We start from the raw sequence: 23,605 nt of genomic DNA on the forward strand, positions 1-23,605 counted from the left end.
GATACATAAGTAACATGTTATAGATCCAAAGTTTAATAAATGTAATGATGCTTGTTGAACAAGAGTATCATCTTATATATATACCTCATGTATGGTGAAAAAAAAATGAATCTTTTAAGGAGCACAAATAAGGGTGTGTTTGGATTATTGAAATGGTGTATTTTGCATTTTGTGTTTTGAACTTTTGATATACAACTTTTAGAGTGCTTATGATTGTTTAGAAATTAGTTAAAGTTATTTATTTCAAGAAACAAATAAATAGGCAAATTTCAAATACTCCATTTAATGGAGTTGTGCAAATAGACCGGTTAATCGAACTGAAACCAAATCGGGTTGAAACCAATTATGTAGAAACCGGTTTGGAGCGGATTGTAACTGTAGGTTCGAAACCAGTTTGTAATTTTCCACCAAAACCGGTTAACCGAACTGAAACTAGCAAAAATCGGTCAAAACCCAAACCCAAACCAATTGTAACCTGGTCAAGTAACCAGTTTCAACCCGAACCGAAACCGATCTTAAACCTATTTTGACTTTTGTTGACCAAACCAAACCAGTTACGACCCAAACTGGTTTTGATTTTTAAATCGATTGTGCACCTCTATTCCATTAGAGCATTTTCGGTTTTGAAGCTCATATATAAAGATGATAATTTCATAATTTTTTGTCTCATACACTATTATGTTACAATGTGTTTCATACCCAGTCCAATTCTCACCGGCCCGAGTTTGTTAAAATTTATCCATTGAGATTCCCAAATATATTTATTATTATTTTAAGTTTTATGTAATTTTATTACCATAAAAATTGGAAATATAATATAATTACTAAAAGTTAGTGAATGAGTAGATTGTTCTATTACAATGACAAAAATATTAAGAAGAAATCATTTTACTATTTTAGGGTATGGTTCAGATAATCGGGTATGCATGTTTTGAAGAATCAGGTTGAGCACCACCTAATATCATGCACACAAATTTTTTTAAAACAAACAAAATGCTTGAATACATGTCCTAGATATTTCGGGTTCACCCTATGTCTCCTCCGCGTTGATGCTTCCAACCTCTGTCAATTCGGATTTAGGCAAAATTACGCGTATATAGCCATGTAATATGTACAAGTGTTTCTTATAGATATTTTGAGTATAATCATAAATATTTTCATATATACAAATCCTAACTAGTTCTCTTTTTTAATGGCAAACAAGAAATAAATAATCTTATATTTTGTGTATTGGTTGATACCAATCTCATCTATAAAAACTGTTAATAGTCTAACATTTCGATTATTTTTCTCTCAATGAGCATCCGTTAAAAAACACTTAACGTCGTTAAGTGCTTTCCCGACTTTTAAACCGACGTTTTAGGGCTTTTGATCGAAAGAGGGGTACGAGTCGAATGATTTAAAACTTATCTCGAAACGGTGATTTTAGGGCTTTTGATTGGATCACCGTTTCGAGATAAGTTTTACATCAGTGGACTCGTATCCTTCTTCCAAGGAAAAGGTCTAAAACATTGGTTTGAAATTCAGGAAAAAACTTAACGGCGTTAAGTCTTTTTTAACTGAGGTCCATTGAAAGAAAAATAATCGAAAAGTTGGACCGTTGAAAAGGATTTTTAAAGTTGACATTATTATTTAAAAAATACCCCAAAAAAAGTGCAGCCCTTATAAAACTCAATCTATACCCGAAAAATACTCGGGAAAAATAAGGTTTTTTCAATACTTGGAAATATAGTATTCAAATACCTTTTTTTAGAATACCTAATTCTATACTCGACGAGAACCTAGTGCATATGGTATAGTTTTTAGAGACAATACCCGAGCCCAACCCCAACCCCAATACATGATTTTCCAATACCTGGTCGTACCTGAACTCGGCTCCATATCCTGAACCAGGTATTAGGAAAACCCGTTTTACACAACTCTAGTTGAAATTATTTTTATGAGGTCATACTTGTAAATATGAAAAACATATATAAGTATGATTTTTTTATTTATATAAATATGTATTATTAAAAGTCTCAAGTTAATTTAATTCAATTAAAAGAATTAAATGAACCAAGTTTTCATGTTCAGTTTTCAATTTCATTTTCTTTCCCACTAAATAAAAAATAGAAAAAAAAAACAATTCGAACGTTGGGATCTTAATACAAATTCGACCGTTAAAAAAGTTAAAAAAAACATTAAAATATTATAAGCGTTTTTTGACTTTATACACACTTTAAATAATATGTCACACATTTCATTTCTCCTTACAAACAAATAATAATCCAACAATTCTCGTACATTTCCTGTTTAATTACTTACTTGTTAATTAATTTGTGTTCCAAACCACTCGAAAATCGATCCATCGATGGCCGAATTCAAGTCCACGCACCATCACAATGTCGAGATCCTAACCGATCTCCAAGACCACCCGTTAATGGAGATATCCGAGTCCCCGGGTCACCTCTTGTTACTAAAACTCTGGGAACGAGACGAACACTTGTTCAGTGGTTGTCTCGTTACCCACGAAACCCGTCTCGATACTCTCAAAAGCGAAATATTTAGCCTTTGTTTATATTTCCTCACTTTTCATTTTTTCTTTTTTTTTATTTTGTCCGTGGGGCCCACGGGCAATGCGTGTCGAAAATGGTGGGTCCCGGTTGTTGTTAATGTTTTGTTTTGTTTTGTGATGGTTTTTTTGGTTCATGTGAAGGTTTGTAGGTATTGGAAGGTGTTCGGGTTGTTGGAGAGAGAACAGGTTGGTAATCGGGCTTTGACGAGGTGTGTTCAGGAGTTGAGGATGAAAGGGGTGAGTTTTGACTTGTCGAAGGAGCCGGGAGGTGGGAATAGGATGAAGAGTTCGAGTGTCGAGATTAAGTGGAAGCCGATAATGTGGTGTTCGCGGTATTTGGTGACTTTGTGTTTTGTGGGGGTTTCGGGTTTGGCTGTCCCTGCTTGCAGATTCATGGCTTGTGTTTAATTGTTTAAAAGTTGAATGGGGTTCGGGTTGGGTTGAAAAGCGTTTGGGTCAAAAAGGGTTTTTGAACGAAATGAGTCCGGTCAAAACAATGTGTTTTTGAGACTTATCAGCCGGATTAAAACGGGTTCATGGTCAAAACTGACGTGGGTCGGGTTGGGTCGGGTCGGGTCGAAAAGAGTTTGGGTCATAAAGGGGTTTTAGAATGAAATGAGTCAGGGTCAAAACAATCTGTTTTTAGAGACTTATCGATTGGGTTAAAATGGGTTCATAATAGGTTAAAATGGGTCGGGTCGGGTCAAAAAGAGGTTTTTGAACGAAATGAGTCCGGGTCAAAACAATATGTTTTTTAGACTTATCAGTTGGGTTAAAACGGGTTCATGGTCAAAACTGGTGTGGGTCGGGTCGGGTCGAAAAGAGTTGGGGTCGAAAAGGGGTTTTTGAATGAAATGAGTCCGAGTCAAAACAATTTGTTTTTAGAGACTTATCTGTTGGGTTAAAACGGGTTCATGGTCAAAACTGGCCCGTGTTTAAAAGGCGGGTCGGGTAAAAAAGAGTTCGGGTCAAAAGGGGTAGTAATGAGTCTGGGTCAAAACAATCTGTTTTAGAGACTTATGAATTGTGTTAAAACGAGTTCATGGTCAAAATTGGCCCGTGTTGAAAAGGTTAAAGGCGGGTTGGGTTGAAAAGCGTTCGGGTCAAAAGGGGTTTTTGAACGAAATGAGTCCGGGTCAAAACAATCTGTTTTGGAAACTATCAATCGGGTTAAAACGGGTTCATGGTCAAAACTGGCCTGTGTTTAAAAGTCGGGCCGGGTTGAAAAAAGTTCGGATCAAAATGGGATGTTCGGGTCAATACAATCCGTTTTAGAAACTATCAATTGGGTTAAAACGGGTTCATGGTCAAAACTGGCCCGTGTTAAAATGAGTCGTTTTAGAAAGAAAAAGAAAACGTATTATAATGGGTTCACCAAGTGGTGGTGTAGAATTGCAAAATCGACAAGTGGTGGCAGTGGTTGGACGATTGCAAAATTGACGAGGCGGTGAGTGGTGGAGGTGGTAGTGACAATTTCAGAATCGACAAGTGGTGGCAGTGATGCTGACAGTGTCGACGGCACGGTGGCTTAGGTACTTAAAAAAAGTTGATTTGAGGTTTTTCTTTGTTATTTTGCAGATCATGTTACTGACTTGTGTTTGTTTTTGCTTGTGGTTTAAAACAGATGTTTTTATTGGAAAATTCAAGGGATGAAGCATTCTGGTCCGATTCATGTTTGTTAGGACCTCGACCGATCTTCCAACACATAAAGACCTACGTGTTAAAAACATCTGTTCCAACAACCGGGGCGCTGACAAGACATGATAAAAATTTATCATAGATAGAGATTTATGGTCATGCATAAAGATATATGATCATCCAGTTTATGTACATGTAACTTGTAAATGTATTCAACAATGGTTGATGTTCATAAATGTTTTTAGTTTACAAATCTGTGGAAAAAAAAATATTATAAAAAGACTCGTCATAACGGTACGCGATGCTGTAATATTGAAGTAGTTATGCATTCTCAAAGCCAAATATGCGAAAAACACCTGCATAAAAAAACTTGTAAATATAAGTGATCTTGGTGAAAAAACGTGTTACTGAAGTAGTGCCAAATGTGCGAAAGACATCCCGGATCAGTTTTTGTCCAAAGTGTCCAAATTATATTATTTTGTTAACAATTTTGACTTTTTAAATAATTTAGGACCTTTTTTGTATAAAAATAGACTTTGGGGATACCTTTCAGGCCGTTTCGTTTAACGATATTCTTTCGGTTGACCCGCTGGAAATAATATATAACCCGAATATGTTATAAGAAAAATATTGTCTACCTTCGTCCGCTTGATATTTATTTTTGTCATCACCAGCATATGCAAGCAAGTTACTTTGGATTCCATTCCACACTGTTCATGGCAGCCCGACACGGGGCCCCGTTTCTACATGTGACTGTCAAATCACAAGGCTGATTATTATTACTGTTATATAAAAAACATTAATTGTTGAAGTTTTAATTACAAGAAACATACAATGTCAATGAACAAGTCTTCACTAGCAGAAGCAATATATTCACCAGTGTGATTAAAGCTTATCGTCCTAACGGGCCATCTGAAAATATAACAGTTTTATTATACATCTATAGCTAACATTATATATTTATATTCAAATTATATCACTCTTATGATATATAAAATGACTCACTCGAGTTTTGTGAATGTACGAACACACAACATTTCCGAGACATCCCAAAGGCTGACTAATGAATCAGCACTTCCAACAGCAAAATATCTGTCACAAAAAAATATATAAAAAAATTGTTATGAAATATTTTAAAAGTTGTAAATAATCTCAAGCCATGTCATCTAAAATTGATGTAAATAATCTCGAACCATGCCATCTCATCAGAGAAAGTGCCACATAAGCAAAAAAAAATTTATGAATATTTTAAAAGTTGTAAATAATCTCAAGCCATGTCATCTAAAAAAAGATGATGTGGCATGCCACCTCATCAGAGAAAGTGCCACATAAGCAAAAATAAATTATTATGAATAATTGAATATTTTAAAAGTTGTAAATAATCTCAAGCCATGTCATCTAAAAAAGATGTTGTGGCATGCCACCTCATCAGAGAAAGTGCCACATAAGCAAGAAACTGATATTCAAGTGATCAATCAAATTACCTTCCTAAAGGGTCAACTGCAATGCAATAACAACCAGCAGAATGAGCCGTCAAGGTGTCAACTGCTCGAAGAGACGGGTATGCAAGTACTTCAACCGTGCCTGAAGATATGTATCAAGAAACAACCTAGTCACTTAACTAAATTATTATTACTTTGAAAGTTTTAAGAGAAAATATTGATCCTTTTATATATAACACAAACCGAACTACATCTGGATAATGGGTAAGCGAGCAACAAGCTGCGCCGCTATCCCCTTTTGAATCGCAAAGCCTATTCTATTAAATATAAATCCTTGGTTCCTCGGGCTCTGCGAGTCACTGTGGACCACCTTCTGTACCCGCTCCAAGAAGCGAACCACCTCGGGAGCTAGGGATCCAAAAGTGTCAAAGGCAAATGGAATGAACACGTGTTGATTCTCCAAACACGATGTCTCATGCTTAGCAACCTTCCTAGACTCCGCTCTCAAAACCGCCTGTCCCGGTACGAAGCCACTGTCTCTCAACCCCACCAACGGGGACACCCAAGTGAGGTCAACACACGCATGCTTACCCCCTGCCCAGCCAAACACAAGAACATCCGCAGGACGCAGGGTAGATCTTCCCTCACGCGGATCAGTCAAAAAGTTAACAGGTGCCTCTTTCTTGGCTGAGATCCCGGCACGTCTAAGCACATCCCATAACACATCTCTAACCCAGTCATGACGATACTTGAATCCCGGCAATTCCTTACAGTGGAGGGCATGCTCACCGAATCTATCCAAACAAGCTTTTTTACAAATGGGGTATAATTCATCTGGAGGGAAAAGGGGAATCATAAGCCGGTATTTAAGGATGGCTCTGTATTCGACTGCCGACATCCGTTACCCAAGACCTTCAATGGGCACAACAGTCAAAAAATCCTGGGCATGAGCCCCCTTGAGACAAGCTAAAACTGCCTTTTGTCTCGGGGTCATATCGAATCGCTCCTCCAAATCATGTACGTGTTTACCATAAAGAGCACTCGCCAAGGTTTGTTGAGGTTTCTTGGGGGCGGTCTCCTTATCAGTAAAACCGCCTACATCAAGGTTCGGGAGAGTTGTTCCAATATTACCAAGTGCAAAAGAGTAGTCAGGATCTACCCCCGTAACACGGACGTGGTCCTGCAATTTCCACGACTGAGACCTAGAAGCCACAAATGCATATGCGGAGACATCCTTAGCCGAGAAAATTCCTAAGCCTCCGCAACGCATAGGGAAGGAAGCCAACCTCCACTGGAGGTCCCCAAAATGCGGTCCTCCACACACAACAATATCTTCAATTGCCCCCCGCAGGCCCGCATCAAAGATGGACACAGCCTCTTTGACATGTTCAGGTTGACAGGTCCGGAGCCCAAACACTAACTTAGCAACCCCCATGCATGAGCGTAACAAAAGGAGCTCACTTTGGGGGTCCCTCAGGTCCGGCAGGCGTTTCATAAGTTCAACCGCCCTCAAAGCTCTTTTAGTTGCCAAAGACCGAATAAACCCTGCATCCCGACTAACCGCTCCCCCTAAGAGTTTAACTCCCATCGCAGGCCTGCTAATCTCTCCAGGGAATAAACCCGACACTTTCTTCGAATCATCACATGACGGCCAAAAAACCTCTGTTTTTCGAATATTAAGCCTAAGCCCTAGAGACGCCCCCTCTGAGCGAATAATGCCTAACGCTCTAGCGACCTCCTCAGCCTTACCAATAATAGTGCCATCGTCTAAATACCAAGCATGGAAGGGCAAGGAACAGGTCCCCTGCACCCTAAGGATGAGCGGATGAAGGACCAACGCAAAAAGAAGAGGGCCAAGGGGTCCCCCTTGCTGCACCCCAGTAAAAGCCCCGATATGAGTATCCCCCACATATAAACGGGCGGGGCGGGCATATAAAAACTGGACCCATGGGAAGATGGATGGACATATGCAGCTAACTTCCCTGAGAAGGGTCGTCCGATCCACCTCGTTGAAGGCGTTAGAAAAATCAACAGTGAGCATAGCTAGGGACCCGTCAGAATGAAACGCGCTCAAAAATCCGTTAGCACTATGCAATACCGCTTCTGCCCCATTAGGGATCCCAACCCCGAATTGGAAATCCCCTAGATAAGCAGCCACCTTTTTCCCTATTTTACGCATAGCGACTTTCGACACCAATCTTCTCAAATGGCCCCCACTGCGATGGGTCTAATTCCATTGTCAGGCTTCAACAGGGGGGTCAACAGTGCCGAAGCAATGAACTCCGCTAGAACTTTTGGACAAAGCCCCCCAAGCCACAAGTTGACAACATCAGTGATGGCCTTTAAGAGCCCGGAGGCGGTAGGAGACCCCTGGCCACAGAAAGCGTCTAAAATATGTTGGGCCCGCAAACCATCCCTCCCACAAGATGTACTTTTCGGGAAGGTTTTAATACATTCCAACACACAATCACCGTCCACCTGCAAGGCTGGTTCCGATGGCACGACGGAGGGCATGGTCGGGGGGTCCACCACAGGATGTTTATCAATCAATGCTCTCAAAGTATCCCCCCGGCAGGCGCGACCCCAGATGAACACAGGACTTTGAAAGTTTGATTTTGATATTTCCATATTATATTCTTATATATATTTTTAATAAAAGCTCGGACAGTATAATTACTAAAAAATCAAGTATTTTTTTTACCATTTCAGTCGTCAAAAAGAACATATCCCCGGACATGTTCCATGCAATCTCATTTACCTGACAAACAAACCAATAAAAATACCAAATATTTAACGTATACACGAGCAAACACATAACAAATATTAAACACATAACAAATATTACTCATGTCGTTGTTTAAATATAACTTTACCTCGTAGTTGAATTTACGCTTATGAATGGGCTTGAATTTTCGAACATCCAGTATTGTAATTTCATCATCCTACAAAATATATTAAATTTTAAACAAAATTAACTAAATAATCACATAAATGTAAAATATTCATATTAACTAAATAATCATTTATATGTAAATTTAGATAAAATAGAAAACAAAATGTACCCTGTTTCCAACAGCTACATGAGTCCCATCCGGTTTATAAGTGATATTAATATTCTCTCCGCTAAGTTCAGCTTGTTGTGAACATTTTCCACCTGCAATAGTAACACTTGTTTAAAATAATTACATACAAAAAAACCTTATATGTATCATCAAAAGGATAATAATTAGATATATGTAAACAATGTATAACTTACTACGAACGTCCCATAGTCGAACAGTTTTGTCACCGGATGCAGTGGCAACCAAATCAGCATGTTTAGGATCCCAACACAATTGATCTACGCTATCCGTGTGCCCCTTTAGCTCAAGATCTTTAACCTTGCTCTGCAATAAACGGATTATAATAAACTATAATCTGTAATCTTACTAGCATGGGTGAGCATGAAACCAAAATTACCATTCTGAACTTACGGTTCGGTTTTGTTTTTGCTTGTAATAAAAGCTGAACAGAAGCGAATTCATAGATTTTCATATTATATTTTTTTTTTACTTCAAGTAGTTTATAAGAATTCAATAGAAATAGAATGTGTAACTCAAATATTTTATCCCAAATGTGTAATAACCAGTTAGTTATTAATTAACAAAATGATTTAGGCCCAAAATCATTATTTGGGCCAAAAAAAAAATTCGACCACAAATTTTCAAGCTCAAAAGACAAGACCGAAAAAATGGAACCTAACCCAAACAGGAAAGCCGGAACCAAGAAATCCCAAACCGAAAGGTTTTCAAAACTTCAAAGACCGAAGTTTCAGTTTTGATGCAGGAGCATCCGGTCCATTAAGTCGGCCCGGCCCAAACGTTTATTTTTATTTATAATAAAGTTGTTAGGTCTTTAGTTTCATTAGTTTTTGATTGAGTTTTATATTAAAGAACTTTGTTCTTGGAACCTATGGTTCGGTTATCGGTCTTTGTCATGAGCCATTTGAATGCTTCCGTTCCGCATCAGTTGGTATCAAAGCTTTTGGTTCTCAAATGGCTCAACGTGAAGGTAAATACTTGTCCGTTCGTCGATTCGCCGACAGAGGCAACGACACGAGTGTTTTTTATTAGCGTGCTCGTGAAGAAGATCGACTTCCTACTCGCAGATTCGCCGATCGAGGCAGCGTTGGAGTCTATTCTGACCCACGGGATCTTAAGATGATCAAACGGCTCCGGAAGCGAGTCCGAAATCTGGAAATACAACAAGAGATCATGCGGCTCCAACAAAGTATCCAAGATCTTGAATCATCATCAACATGGAAGGAAACGGAACCGGAAACACCCGTCGTGGACGAGTTAACCGATCCTCCCAGTGGTGATACTATCTATAACTCTTTGCCCGTGTATGACGATTACCGGGACGAGGATTGGTATTCTTGGATGTATGGTGAATCTTTGGATCGGAAGATGACAGAATACGCGAAAACATATGCCCTTATTTTTGATGAAATACTAAGGGGCGCATCGGCCAATAATGGTGTTGTAATTAATATTGCAGACGATATGGTTGCTACATGTGGTTCTCGGGTGGCTGCGGGTGGCGTAAGATCAGTTGTGGTTGATGGTCAAAACCCGAGGAACAAGGAAGGTCAGTCGGGTATTTTGGTAAGTCAAAACAATTTGAATTTTAAATAGTGTTATTCACATTGAAGATAGGGATGAAGGTGATCAAACTTTTGTGTATGATAATGGTGGTGGAGGTCCTATTAATTCAGAAACTGACGAATTTAATGGATCAATTGAACTTAATAGTTTGAATAATGATAAGGAAGGTGAAAAAATCTCAAAAATAAACCATGTTAGTGGGGAGGTTGTAGGTCTCATTAATTGTGGAATCAAATTCAATACTCTAGGCATGCATGGTGATATAACTTCAAGGCATTTGAACAGTTTCAATGCATTAAAAGAAGATGGAACATATTATCTGTGGCGGGTCGTGATGTCGTTGAATAAAGAGCGAGTTGATGTTCCTTTTGACCCAGACGGCTTCTGTCCAAAAACAAAACTTGAGGACGAGTTTTTCGAAGAGGGAGAGTATGATGCAGGAGCATCCGGTCCATTAAGTCGGCCCGGCCCGGCCCAAACGTTTATTTTTATTTATAAATAAAGTTGTTAGGTCTTTAGTTTCATTAGTTTTTGATTGAGTTTTATATTAAAGAACTTTGTTCTTGGAACCTATGGTTCGGTTATCGGTCTTTGATTAACTAAAGTGTCATGAGCCATTTGAATGCTTCCGTTCCGCATCAAGTTTTCACCCAAAACCTAGGCATGTAAACGAACACGAACGAGTGCATGTTCTTGTTCGTTCATTTAACCTGAACCGAACACTAGCACGAACAATTAAACAAACATAATTTCTCATTCATGTTTGTTCGTTAAAAAATGGACATATCCATGTTCTTTTACTTTCATTCGTTAACATACTAAACGAATTGTTCATGAACATAAATGAATAAACACGCACAAAACATAAATGAACATATACAGACATATACAAACAAATTTAAATAATAAACTGGGTTAAACTAACATAAACAAACAAACGGTCACGAACGTATATTATATAAACGAACATAAACAAACTTCCTGCAAAATGGTTCACAATATTTATAGACAAAACCAAACCGTGCACGCCCCTATAGACTACCGTTACTAATTACTAGGGGTGCAAACGAGCCGAGCTGCTTGCGAGCTACTTGAGATCGGCTCGTGAAAAAGCTCGATCGAGCCGAGCTTCATCGAGCCCGGGCTTGAGCCTAAAAGTAAGCTCGTTTAATAAACGAGCATGAGCCCGAGCTTCACTTATCGAGCTCAAGCCGGCTCGCGAGCTTGTCATTTATATAAATTTTTAATATATATATTTAATAATTATTAATTAATATATGTAATGTTATAAAAAAATAACTAAAAATAAATAAATAACATATATTATTTTATACATAAAATAATAATAGAAAAAAAATATACAAAAATAATTATAGATATATAAAAATTAATTAATAAATAGCAAACAAGCCGAGCCCGAGCTTGAAAATCTACTTACGAGCCAAGCTCGAGCTTTGAAAATAAAGCTTGAAATGAGCCGAGCTCGACTCGTTTGCACCCTTACTAATTACGTGTTCGAATACGGAAACTAATTGTTTGTGACATTTCATCAAACACCTGGTGTGCATTACACAAATGCATCCCAAAACCCAACAAAACAACACCACTTACATGACCATGAGGCTCAATATGCCATACCCGACCCGTTTGATCCACAGAACCCGAAGCAAGCTTTGTCCCAATGCAATTCCATGCTACTGAATGAACCTGTTTATAATCTATTAATTAATTTATTAATTATGGGTTTAGTAAGAATAAGTTTAGATTAATTAAAGTGAACACCTTATTCTTGTGGGCTTGATATTCTTTAATATGAAGGTTTGTAAATGGTATTGATTCCGCCATTGTTTCTGCAAGCTCAGTTGTAAGAGTTGATAATGAGAATAGTGTGAATTAAAAAGTTATGGGTTAGAATAGTATTTTGGCTATTCTTTGGGGGGTAAAATGTAAATGTTTTTAAATTTGATATTTTGAAATTAAAATCAAATCACTACAAAGATTGAAATGAGCCGAGCATTTTCGAGTTCGAGACTCAAATACAGCTCATTTATTTATTGAAATGGAGCGTGAGTCTGGTATATTTCTAGTTTTACATGTTTTGGACTTCTATGTTTTGAATGTACAATGTATATCCAAGATTTGGCTTGTTTATAGACTTATAGTTTTAAATGAACTTGAGTCGAGCTTAGGCTTGTTTAAGGTTTTTTTTTATCAAAATATATAAAATAATTAAAATATGTATAAATTAACTAATATAAAATAAATGAGCTAATCTCCGAGCTTGATAAAATGACTAATATGCTGAGCTCGAAACGAGCCAAATTTGAACTTGAGTTCTCGTAAGTCAAAAGTCAAAACGATCTGAGCTCGTGCTCGGCTTGGCCCGTTTGCACCCCTAAGCGGTTAATGAGCGGGTGAAAAGATGTGTTTTTAATGTTTAATATTGTATGTTTATAATACAAGGGACCATCTTCCGTTTTTCTTCCTAGAACGGCGACTTTCTTGTGTCTAAGCTACCGAACTCCCCAAATTTGGAGAGCTTCGTTGCCCACTGTGGCTGGACTATGTTGTCTTAATTGGGCCCACGCAAGCTTCAGAGTTTGGCTTGGGCGTTCCCGCAAAAAAACCATGTTGTCGGCTCCCACTTGACAGGCGTTGTGTCGTCAAAAGAGCAGAACTCTCTATCGTAACACACGACGGGACGAAAACCCAGGTGAGCTTAGGATTCGATCTATCGTAACACGCGACGGGACTAAAACCCGGGTGAGCTTAGGATTCGAACTAACAACTTTGCACAAGGCCTAGCTAAAATATTTCATTGTCATAATCCACCAAAAGTGCTACAAGTGGGGATTGAACTTGAGTCTCCATTGGAGAACCTAAGCCTCCTACCACTAGGCCACAAGTGGTGGATGCTTTCAATGTTGGTCAAAATTTTTAAAATTTGAATGTAACATTTATAACTTGTTTTCTCTTAAGTTATCTGATTGCACATTCTATAAGTATTATCGAAATATTTCGATCTCAACTTAATTAAGAGAGATGCACATGTCTATTTGAAATGTATAACCTGGCAAAGGCTTCAATGAACCATGCTTATTATTGCTGAGGACAGTGTTGCAAAAATCCCGACTAGTTATTGATTAATCCCCGATTAGTCGCTAGTCCCCACGTCACTGATTAATTTTGAGCTAGTCGGCCAATTAATCGGTCAATGGCCAAATTCGGCAGTTTCCGGCAAGATTTCGACCAAAATCAACGGTTCCCGGCGAGATTATGACCAAAATCGGCGGTTCCGTGCGAGATTCAAGCAAAAACCAGCGGTTTCAAGCCAATGTGTATGTATAATATTAAAAATTACATATAAAAATGTGTGTGTGTGTGTATAAAACTGAAAACTATACATTAAAGTCTGATCTGATTAATCGCTAGTCCCAACTCCACCGCCCGACTAGCGATTTTTACAACACTGGTTGAGGGTCAGCTTCATTGTTTATGCGCATTCACTTGTAAATAAAATAGTATTTATAATGTCATACATTTTATAATATTAAATAAAAACTACCATATTTATACAAATAGCGAGCCTAGTCAAGCTCGGTGTATTAACCTCAGGCTCATTTATTAAACAGAATTCAATTCAAGCTTGAGATCGATCCTGAGCTCATTCAAGTGGCTCGATTCAAGCTTTTAGCAAGTCAATCTTAAATAGCTCATTCGCAGCTCGGGTCATTTCCACCCCTAGTAAAGGCGAGCGCATGTAACTCACTTGCTCTTGCTAACCGAATACATTTTTCTAGTATTCATGTAATTTATAGTATAAGGAACCAAAGTTCATAATTTAAAAAACAGCTGCAATAAAAACAAAAGTAAATGCATAATACTCATGTTAACATTTGAGTCTGATAAGTTGCTAGAGAGACCAACTGCCATGATAAACAGACCTTTAAAACAATGATTCACTAGTCTTCGTCGCCGTCTTCATCATCATCAAATCCAACCCACCTGGTAAAAGCAAACAGAAACTCTTTAAAGTTCACCGTTCCGTTTTTATCCCAGTCCATCTCTTCTGCAGTTCAAATAAAACCAAGTTCAGCAAACCTTCATGCTAGTTTATTTGTATGTGTACATGTATGTGTGTGTGTGTGTTAGGGGTGCAAACGAGTCGAGTTGCTCGTGAACTACTTGAGCTTGGATCAATAAAAAGCTTGAAACGAGCCGAGCTTTTTTGAGCCCGAGCAAGAGCCCTTGTATGAGAAGCTCGTTTAGGCTTGTCGTGTCGAGCCTTGTGTGTTTTTAAGTTTGACCTCTTTTGGACTTCTATGTATTATTTTTGCATTGCATAGCTGAGCTCAAGCCGAGCTTTGGCTCGTTTAAGGTACCACATGAGCTTGATCCGAGCTCAGGCTCGTTTAAGGTTGTTTTCAAAAAATATAAAAATAATTAAAAAACCGTATATAACTATATAAGTTCATTAATAAATAATGAACGAGCCGAGCTTTGGCTCATTTAAGGTACTACACAAGCACAATCCAAGCTTAGGCTCGTTTAAGGTTTTTCTCAAAAACAAAATATAAAAATAATTAAAAACTTATATAAGTTCTTTAATAAATAGTAAATGAGTTGAGCTCGAGCTTGTAAAAACAACTCACGAGCCGAGCTTAAGCTTTAGAGAAAGAGCTCGAAACGAGCCAAGCTCGAGCCTAGTCAGGCTCAGCTCGGCTCGTTTACACCCCTAGTGCACGTGCGTGTGTGTGTGTGAGAGAGAGAGAGAGAGAGAGAGAGAGACCGAATCTTTTCAGCGCGATTGGGCCATCAGATTGCTTAGTTTCCTCAATCGCACAAATCATTTCGTTCTTGCTCACATGACCATCTTTGTTACTGTCTAAGAACACGAATGACTCGACCAGTGTTTCGAAAGTCGCCTCCAAATCCGGGATTCCCATTCGCGATTTCTAGCATTGTCAAGAACACACCATTATAAGAAAACAACATAATCCAAGTCATGCAATAACATTAGTGTTTGGAAGTGTTTTTACCACTCGTAAACGAGCCGAGCCAAGTCGGGCCTGAGCTCGGCTACGTTTGACTTATGAAGCTCAAGCTCGTTTCAAGCTCTTTTTCGAGAGCTCGAACTCGGCTCGTGAGTTGTATTTTCAAACTCGGGCTCGGCTTGTTTTATTATTTATTAATTAATTTATATACTTTTTAATTACTTTAATATGTATTTGCAGAAAAACCTTAAGCACGCCTAAATTATGGTCAACTTGGGCCGATTTTGTCTTAAAAAATCAAACATAATTCATATTTCTGTAATATTATAAAAAAATATCACTTTTTTTAGTTAATGGTTAGAAAATTTTAAAATTATTTAATATTCAAAAATGTATTTCTCTTACTTATATTGATATTCACTTATTTTGTTATAAATATAAGTATATATCCAAAAAATATTTTTTTTTATATTTATCATTTCCGAGAACTCTCCGAGTACTCCCCGAGTCCGAGTACACCCAACTCCCCAATCAGCTAGCTACCTAGGGTCCGCCTAGCGACTTTTGCAACATTGCTTTGAACCGACATTTTTTTGGCATTTAACAGTTAACTGATTATTACACATTTGTGTCTAAACTTTTGGGATACACCATTTATTATTTTTTTCTAAATTATTTAAACATTAAAAATAAAAATTACTCACACATTGAGTAGCAGCACCATCTTCCTTCAAAAGATACACAAGGCAAAGAAGAACAATGAACTCATTAAAGCTTATTCCCATATCATCATTCAAGTCACATGTCTTAAATATCTCATTTATTTCCTCATTTGTAAACTTCACTTGCAGCTTCTCAAAGCAGTGTTTCAGCTCCTTTAGATCAATCGCACCGCTTTTATCCTCGTCTACACGAAAACAAGCAACAAATCATATATTTTCACGTACGAAAACACTGTATAACAATGTACATTGTTCATAGTGTCATACCGAATTGTTCGAATATAACTTTGCATTTTCTCAAATTTTCGTCAATTTTCGGGAACTTTAAGATGATCCTGTTGATTGACTTGATTGAAGTTCCTTTGGATTCTCGCTTTAATACTGCTTCGAGTATTTGCGCTTCGAGTTTGGCTGTAGGTAAAGATTCCTTGCCTGAACCATCGCCCATGATCAAAAGACCGAGTTGCAGAAGCCTGATCATTTCATGGTATTAGAAACACTGACAAATATAAAGCAATATAGGCGATGCTCGTTTAATAAGTGAATGAACATGAACAAAGAAATTCGTTTGATTAACTAAATGAACAAGCACAAGTATAGGCCATATTTGTTCAGTTGTGTTTGTGGACGTTCGTTAACGTACGTTTATGTTCGTTAATGCTTGTTTGTTTGTTTATTAAAAGTTTTTATATATTTTTTAATGACTTTTTTAATCTTATCATAAATATATATATATATTATTAACGTTAGACAACACCCCCCCCCCCCAAAAAAAAGAAAAAAGAAAAAAGACTTGGCACAATTTGTTAGCTGGACAGAACTGTTGACACTGACCATTCTCGGTTAGCCAAATCAGATAGAACATTGTTTGCATTCATTTGGGTTCGTTCGTCTGTGTTCGTGAATCATTCACGATTCACGAACAAGCTAGTTTCTTGAATGAACGAACACGAACAAAATATTTCATTCGTTAGTTCTTCATGAACCGTTCGTTTTTCCGATAAAAGCTCAACGAACGAACATGAACAAGGCCTAGTTCAATTCTTCTTATCATAAAATAATATATACATTATTATTAATGTTAAACAAAAAAAAAACACTAGCACAAACTTGTTAGCTGGACTGAACCGTTGACACTGACCATTCATTTGGGTTCGTTCGCCTGTGTTCGTGAATGATTCACGAACAAGTTAATTTCTTAAATGAACGAACACGAACAAGAAATTTCATTCGGTTAGCTCTTCATAAACCATTCCGATAAAAGCTTAACTAACGAACATGTGCAAGGCCTAGTTCAATTCTCCTCGGTTGGTTTACAACCCTATAGGATTAGGTTTAAGCATCTCTAGAAAAGAGTGCACTTTAGCAGTTAGCTAGACTTTGCTTGTTATTGTCCTCTGGTTATTAATAATAATAATAATAATAATAATAATCTAGCACGTTTTTTACTGTTCCATAGCATCCTCTGCTAGCGGTAGCTTTCTAACTACGCAGTTTTGAAACCATTAGGTCCATTACCATTCACCAACACACACTACCATAATATATTTTTTGTACTAGGCTTTTCGAGCCGTGGGCCAGACTCTACCAATAGTTTTGTTATGTATGAGATTATTACGTAAGGTTGTTGTTTTTTATGACTAAATACATATTTAAACGTGACATGAAATTAATTACGAATTTGTTTAAATAAAAACTTAATATCTAACAATAAACGTTACAGTGATTTAATAAATATCAATCATCAATAAACTAACGAATAGCGATTGCACGTTACATATGACGAACAATTACTCACCGGATGTATGAATATGCAGCCGGTGGAACGTGAATAAAATTAGGGCTTTATGAACGTCCGTACAAGTTACGACAATTGTATGTGTTTGTGTTTGTTTGTTTTGTTAGATCGATAGAATAATTAGTTTGGTTTGTTTGTGGTGTGAGTAATTTTGTTTTAGCTCCATGTTTTGTGGTGCTCCTCCAATTTGTCACAGATTGCTTATGGAAGGAAAACTATTTCAAATAATCAAATGATATATATTGGTTTGAAATAATCCGAACTATTATCTTATTATCTTTTGGTCGATGGTAGTGGCGTAGTCAGAAATGAGAATTCTTTTCCTAAGGGTTCGGAAAATTTTGAGGGGCAGACGACCGATTGTTTATTATTTTGATTTGGGTTTTCTACGGGTTCGATGTCAAAATACACTCATATATACACTAAAACAAAATTTTGTGCGGGTTCAACCGAACTCTTCCCCTAAAGCTGCCTATGCCCATGATGGTATCTGTTTATGAAAATGTCAGTAATAGTCCTATTTTTTAACATGTTTGTTTCCAACGATTCACAACTAACGGAAGTATAACTCCGTTAGTCACGGGCAATCAGTTTCGCTACAGCACCCCCGCTGCTCTAGATAATTGTCCACCCTTTCCAAGTGGCCGAAAAAACGCTTCTTGCAGGAAAACTCAACCTCAATACCACCATTGTTGCCGACCGACTTGAACTCCGCCGACGACCAGGCCAAAAACATTTTTCCGGGGACCTTGATAACTTGGATTTTTACTAAAAAAAAGATACATAAATATCCGATCTAAGGTTCCAAAGAGGTTTGCGACGAAAAGAATGAGTTTTCCGGCCGCAAACATTTTTCGGCGACCGGAGACTAACGGGATTACGATTCCGTTAGTCGTGGATCATTAGAAGTAAATATGTTAAAAGTTAGGACAGTTAAAAGCCATTTCGTTATTTGGTACCGGTAGCGACCAAAAGGTTAGTTGGGTTATTTAAAACCAATATACCTAATCTAATTGTTTACACTTGGAAAAAAAAAATCAAATATTATTATTCTAAGTATAACGCATTTAAACTACCAATGAGCTTTAGCTTAACAGGTATTAGAGGAGAAGTGAATATTTGGGTTGGAGGTCGTAATGTCTCAAGTTTGAATCCGATCCATCGTTGTCTGTGATTGTGAACGTATGAGATCATCTGTTATCATTGGGTTAGCTCAAGTATCCAGGCTTTTTATTCGTTGGTTGTTCAAAAACACACATTCAAGATTGAATTATGAACTAAATTAAACCTAATGCAAGTTTAAAAATCAATTATTCAAATATTATATAAGTTCTTTAATAAATTGTGCACTCGTAAGCCAAGGGACACAAAAAAAACCAAGGTGGCTAATATTTAGGAGGGTCATCTATAGCTACAATACCATTGTCTCATTTCACACGATTAAATGCCCGTCTACAAAACACTCAGGCGGTTGTTTAAATCAAAAAATCAAACTTTAAAAATAACCGATTAAAATAATTGTTTGAATAATATTTGGATGGTCGTTTTGACCATATGACCTCTAACTGGATGGTCGTTTGAAATGGTGTGTATAACTAACCACTTCTTAAAATTGTACCATGGGCCGGTTTTCAAAACAATAATGAAAACATCTACAATGTTGGGGTTTACAAGTTTATCGCTTAATACTATTATTATATATCGTAATATATTTCATGCAATAATTTATCTATCTATAATATATATAAACGAAACATTTAAAAGCTTTCTGGTTGCTCATTACATTCTCTCAAGTCTTCATATTACATTATTTATAAATAAAAATTTCTCATGCATTTGACCCGAATTCACGGCTATAGGTCTCACCAAACCCAAATAATCCTTAAACGGGTTATAACATCTCAGTAAATTAAAAACTTAATCTCACCAAATATTTAATATGAAAATCCTATAAAATAGAGATATACTAAAATTTAATATATGATTTTTTTTGAAAAAATATTATTTATAATTAAGAAACAATTTTATTTTAAAAAAAATAAACGGGTCATGGGTCTCACCAAACCCATATAACTTTTAAACCAGGTTATAACATCTCATTTAGTTGTGAAACTTTTTCATCATTAAATCATAAGTAAATTATTAACTTTCTTACAATAAACAAAATTAAAATTCAAAAAATATATTAATATTAGAAACGAATAATGTAAAACAACCCCCTCTATTATATATAGGATAAAAACTAGTTAATATGTACTGAGTCATTTCTATATATTTTTTAATCTATATTTTAAATAAATACGTTAGTCACAAACTCACAATGCAACCCTTTACCCGACCGCTTGACTTGCCGACTCTATATTATGTGGCTAATACGTATATTGCAGTAGGGCCCACCAGAAAAACATGTTACTTAGGTGTTTCAGAAGAAAGAGACGTGTCTTGGATTTGTAGTTGTTTGTAAAGTTACTGTCTTCTGGCCCATTTGATGAAGACGTGTTCATTGGCAAATGGTAAACAATTAGAGGCCCACATTTTAGCCCATTTGAAGATTCTGGTCTGTTGGGTGTGGGCCGTGGAGCAAACATTTTACATTATTGTATACCAGAATTTAAATCTTGTTTGTTGGTAGCAAGAGTAATGATTAAACTTAAGCATGCATCTTAGCTATTACGGGTGTTCTTCGGGTTAGTTTTTTGGATTTCGGGTTTTTCGAATTTCAAAGTTTTAAATCCAGACCCAAATCTCTCACAGTTTCTTCGGGTTTGGGTAATTCGGGTTCGGGTATTTTCGGGTTGGATTATTCAGGTTTCAAGTATCCAAGGAAAAAAAACTGCATAGTTAAATTTAAAAGTAACATATTTTTCTTTAATCGTAATGTAAATAAACTAATAACAATACTAAAATGAACCAATAAAAATCTTAAAAAGATTAAAATTTAACAAAGTTCAAATATAATAAACAAGACCGACATAATCATCTTTGGTATGTCATGATTATGGTATTGCATTATAGTTGCTTTTAGTCATAAATTGAAACATTAATAAACAATGAACAATCGATTCATAATAGGTAGAATAAGAACAGTCGATTTGGACTAGATTTTGATAACGTCAACGGCTAAGGCATAGCCTATAACACCTAAAAATATATATGGTTTTAAACGAAAAGTTTATTCGGTTTTTTCGGGTTGACTCAAATCCTAGAATTCGAACCCAAGAACCAACTCGAGATACTTCGGTTCGGGTTCGGGTTAGCCTTTTCTCGGGTTCGGTTTCTTGGGTTGAGTTCGTTCGGGTTCAGGTACGGGTTTTCTCGGGTTGGGTTTCGGGTTTCGGTAAAAGTGACAACCCTATTAGCTATGATAAACGAAATAACGTTTTGATGCTTGTTTGTTGATTTAATTGTTGAATTTGTGAAGGCTCGGGTCTGGTTAGTTGAAGATCTTGAATGCATATTTTATTTACGACTTTTTTTAAGATGGCAGATATTGGAGGCCTTTGGCCCCACCTTATATCTCGTATCATGGTCCTTTCTGGTTTTCTTGTTCTCTAAGTTATAAACCCTAATGTATATTTGTATATTATAATCTTTGTACTTGTAATTTCTAATTACTAGTGCTAAAAGCATAAAACAATAATAAATTCCTTGTAGCATGTGTAAGTACGTCACCTGCATCAAACCTTATAGATCCTTGTGTCTCGTGTTCATTTAATTGTTGCAATATGATGTGTACGTAACTATGTATGTGTGTTTGTGTAGGTCTGCTTTGCATAACCGAGATCCTAATGTTAACTTATATTAATAATCAATTAATCAACCCTCTTAACAACTTGATTCATGAATAATTTCTCGCTTGGTGTTACTTTTTGTGATTATTTAATGATCAACCTTAATCACATAATGAAAATGATTTTTTTGTTAATGTTGCGCCTAAACTAATGATTTAGCCCAATAATCATATAATTATACTTTTACAATACTAAACACTTATAAAGTTTATAATTAATAAGTAAAAAACATACAATCTTATAACTTGACTCGATTTAAACCCAACTTAAACAAGTTACAACTCACGGATCACGACCATTGTTTGTTATCACCACCACCTCCATTGTGTCCAAACAATAATTTATAATAAGTTAATACACATATTGTTTATAAATCTAGCATTTTGTCATATTGTGGTGATAGGTGAATATGTCCAAGCAAAAATCTTTGGGTGGTTCCCTTCAATGTTTTGTCGCCCACTTTCACCCATGGATTCATGTCCTCCATAGGACCATAAGACAGGTAAACACACAAAAAATAATAATAATAACAATAATAATGATAATAATAATTATAAAAACATTAAATCATTGTTTGTCCCCATCCCCACATTTTGAATTATGAAGTGTATGATAACTTCTTTGTGGTTTAACATGTCTAGTTTTTGATACACCTACTATATTATTTGGTTATACAATTCTATATATAAAAACAAGTGTCATAAGTTGTATGTTTAATCAAACAGATAATAATATATTATGAAGATTAGGGGGTTGGAGTCCGTTAGGTCTCAGGTTTGAATTTGATCACAACCAGGTTTTACCGCAGTAGGCCTGCATGTGGCGGGTCTTTCATGGAGCATGAGACGGTGAGCTTGGGCTAACCAGCGTTGTCTACGTTCCCGAGCGTATGGCATCACATTTTGCCATTGATTTACCCTGGGTAACTGTGTTTTATTGGTTGATCGTTCTAGAAAATGAGAAAAAGGTCTATTAGAAAAGAATTTTTATTTTTCGCCAAATCATGTTATCGCATTTTCCGTTGGCCTTGTCCAAAGTAAACATCTAGGAATGGCGAATTTCTCTTAATGTCTTTCTCCTCGTACCAATTTAATGAATAGGGGAGTCGATGTCCCTTCGGTACTTTTCCTTTTTGTTCAATCTCGAAATAGGAATTGGATTAAGTTTTAGGAGGGTGTGGGTTTGCTTCTAGCATTTCGAATGCAAATTTATAAGTGGCTTCATTTGGCTATCCTAATCTAGATCGGTATGCTATTGGTCAATAGTAAGAATTGGAAACTGATTCATGGTAATATTATTACCGCGTGATGGATTATCTGGTGGGCTTGAAATGAAGAGGTTTTCTTTAGAGAAGATATAAACAAAGATCTTATTTTTTTTACTCTATTCTTAGCTACTTATTTTCGTGAATTCAAAATAGAGATAGTAAATGTAATATTAGTCTCTAAACATACCATCTAAAATCTTGATCATATACCTAATGTCTATATACCCTTCTTTCTAAAATACTTTCACTATACCATAGTTTTGTAGCATCTTGCTTTTTATGTGTAAATATCGAATAAGATTTATTTGATTAAATAAATGTGTGTCATGGTGTGGCTTTTTATTTGTCAATCTTTTATTGTTGTCAACATGAGTGAGAAGATGATACCAGTATCGAAATGAGTATTTCGGTACCGGTGCCAAGTTTTTGGAATGATCAGAATTCATACCGGTATTTACCAAAATTTTGTCTACATTATTAGTATTTTACCAGTACTGAACCAAACATATTTTGTACTAGTATCAAGTTTTGAGAAAATTAGAATCAGTATCGAGCTCATACATAATTGACAATACATTCAAAATTGAAGTCAAATAGAAAAGTTAGAAGTTTTAAAAGTGAAGAATGACATCCATGGGTAAAAAACAAGTTTTAGTGAAAGGAAATTGATGATTCATAGCGTTGACATTTGTATTTATTATATATTTTTATTTTTTGTATTTGCCCCTAAAAAGTGAATTTAGAGTGAGTGTA

At 36.4% G+C, this 23,605-nt stretch overlaps 2 protein-coding genes and 1 pseudogene across 4 annotated transcripts; 1 reads left to right on the forward strand and 2 right to left on the reverse strand.

The window, feature by feature from the left end:
• The first annotated feature begins 2,239 nt into the window (after positions 1 to 2,239).
• On the forward strand, positions 2,240 to 2,966 carry LOC143612453 (uncharacterized). The gene has a single exon (XM_077086440.1). The coding sequence runs from the start codon at positions 2,351 to 2,353 to the stop codon at positions 2,960 to 2,962; it is 612 nt and encodes a 203-aa protein (XP_076942555.1). The 5' UTR covers positions 2,240 to 2,350; the 3' UTR covers positions 2,963 to 2,966.
• Positions 2,967 to 4,438: 1,472 nt separating this feature from the next.
• Positions 4,439 to 12,138, reverse strand: LOC143612450 (THO complex subunit 3-like; annotated as a pseudogene). Its single transcript, XR_013149944.1, has 11 exons — positions 12,063 to 12,138; positions 11,892 to 11,987; positions 8,891 to 9,020; positions 8,697 to 8,788; positions 8,508 to 8,576; positions 8,336 to 8,392; positions 5,677 to 5,801; positions 5,198 to 5,284; positions 5,026 to 5,104; positions 4,831 to 4,945; positions 4,439 to 4,548 (listed from the first exon to the last, which is right to left on the reverse strand). The product of XR_013149944.1 is annotated as a THO complex subunit 3-like (transcript).
• A 1,945-nt stretch (positions 12,139 to 14,083) lies between these two features.
• LOC143612451 (putative calcium-binding protein CML21) lies at positions 14,084 to 17,864 on the reverse strand. Of its 2 annotated transcripts, XM_077086438.1 has the most exons (5): positions 17,795 to 17,864; positions 16,264 to 16,469; positions 15,979 to 16,181; positions 15,070 to 15,235; positions 14,085 to 14,349 (listed from the first exon to the last, which is right to left on the reverse strand). In XM_077086438.1, the coding sequence occupies exons 2-5, from the start codon at positions 16,442 to 16,444 to the stop codon at positions 14,243 to 14,245; spliced, it is 657 nt and encodes a 218-aa protein (XP_076942553.1). In that variant the 5' UTR covers positions 16,445 to 16,469; positions 17,795 to 17,864; the 3' UTR covers positions 14,085 to 14,242. The 2 variants fall into 2 exon arrangements, with proteins under 2 accessions (XP_076942551.1, XP_076942553.1); XM_077086436.1 differs by lacking the exon at positions 17,795 to 17,864 and having other exon boundaries at positions 14,084 to 14,349; positions 16,264 to 16,535.
• Positions 17,865 to 23,605: the final 5,741 nt, after the last annotated feature.

Source organism: Bidens hawaiensis, unplaced genomic scaffold (genome assembly GCF_021521415.1).
Source record: "Bidens hawaiensis isolate Kalapana, Puna unplaced genomic scaffold, B.hawaiensis_p1.1 tig00034591_1, whole genome shotgun sequence".
Lineage (NCBI taxonomy): Eukaryota > Viridiplantae > Streptophyta > Magnoliopsida > Asterales > Asteraceae > Bidens > Bidens hawaiensis.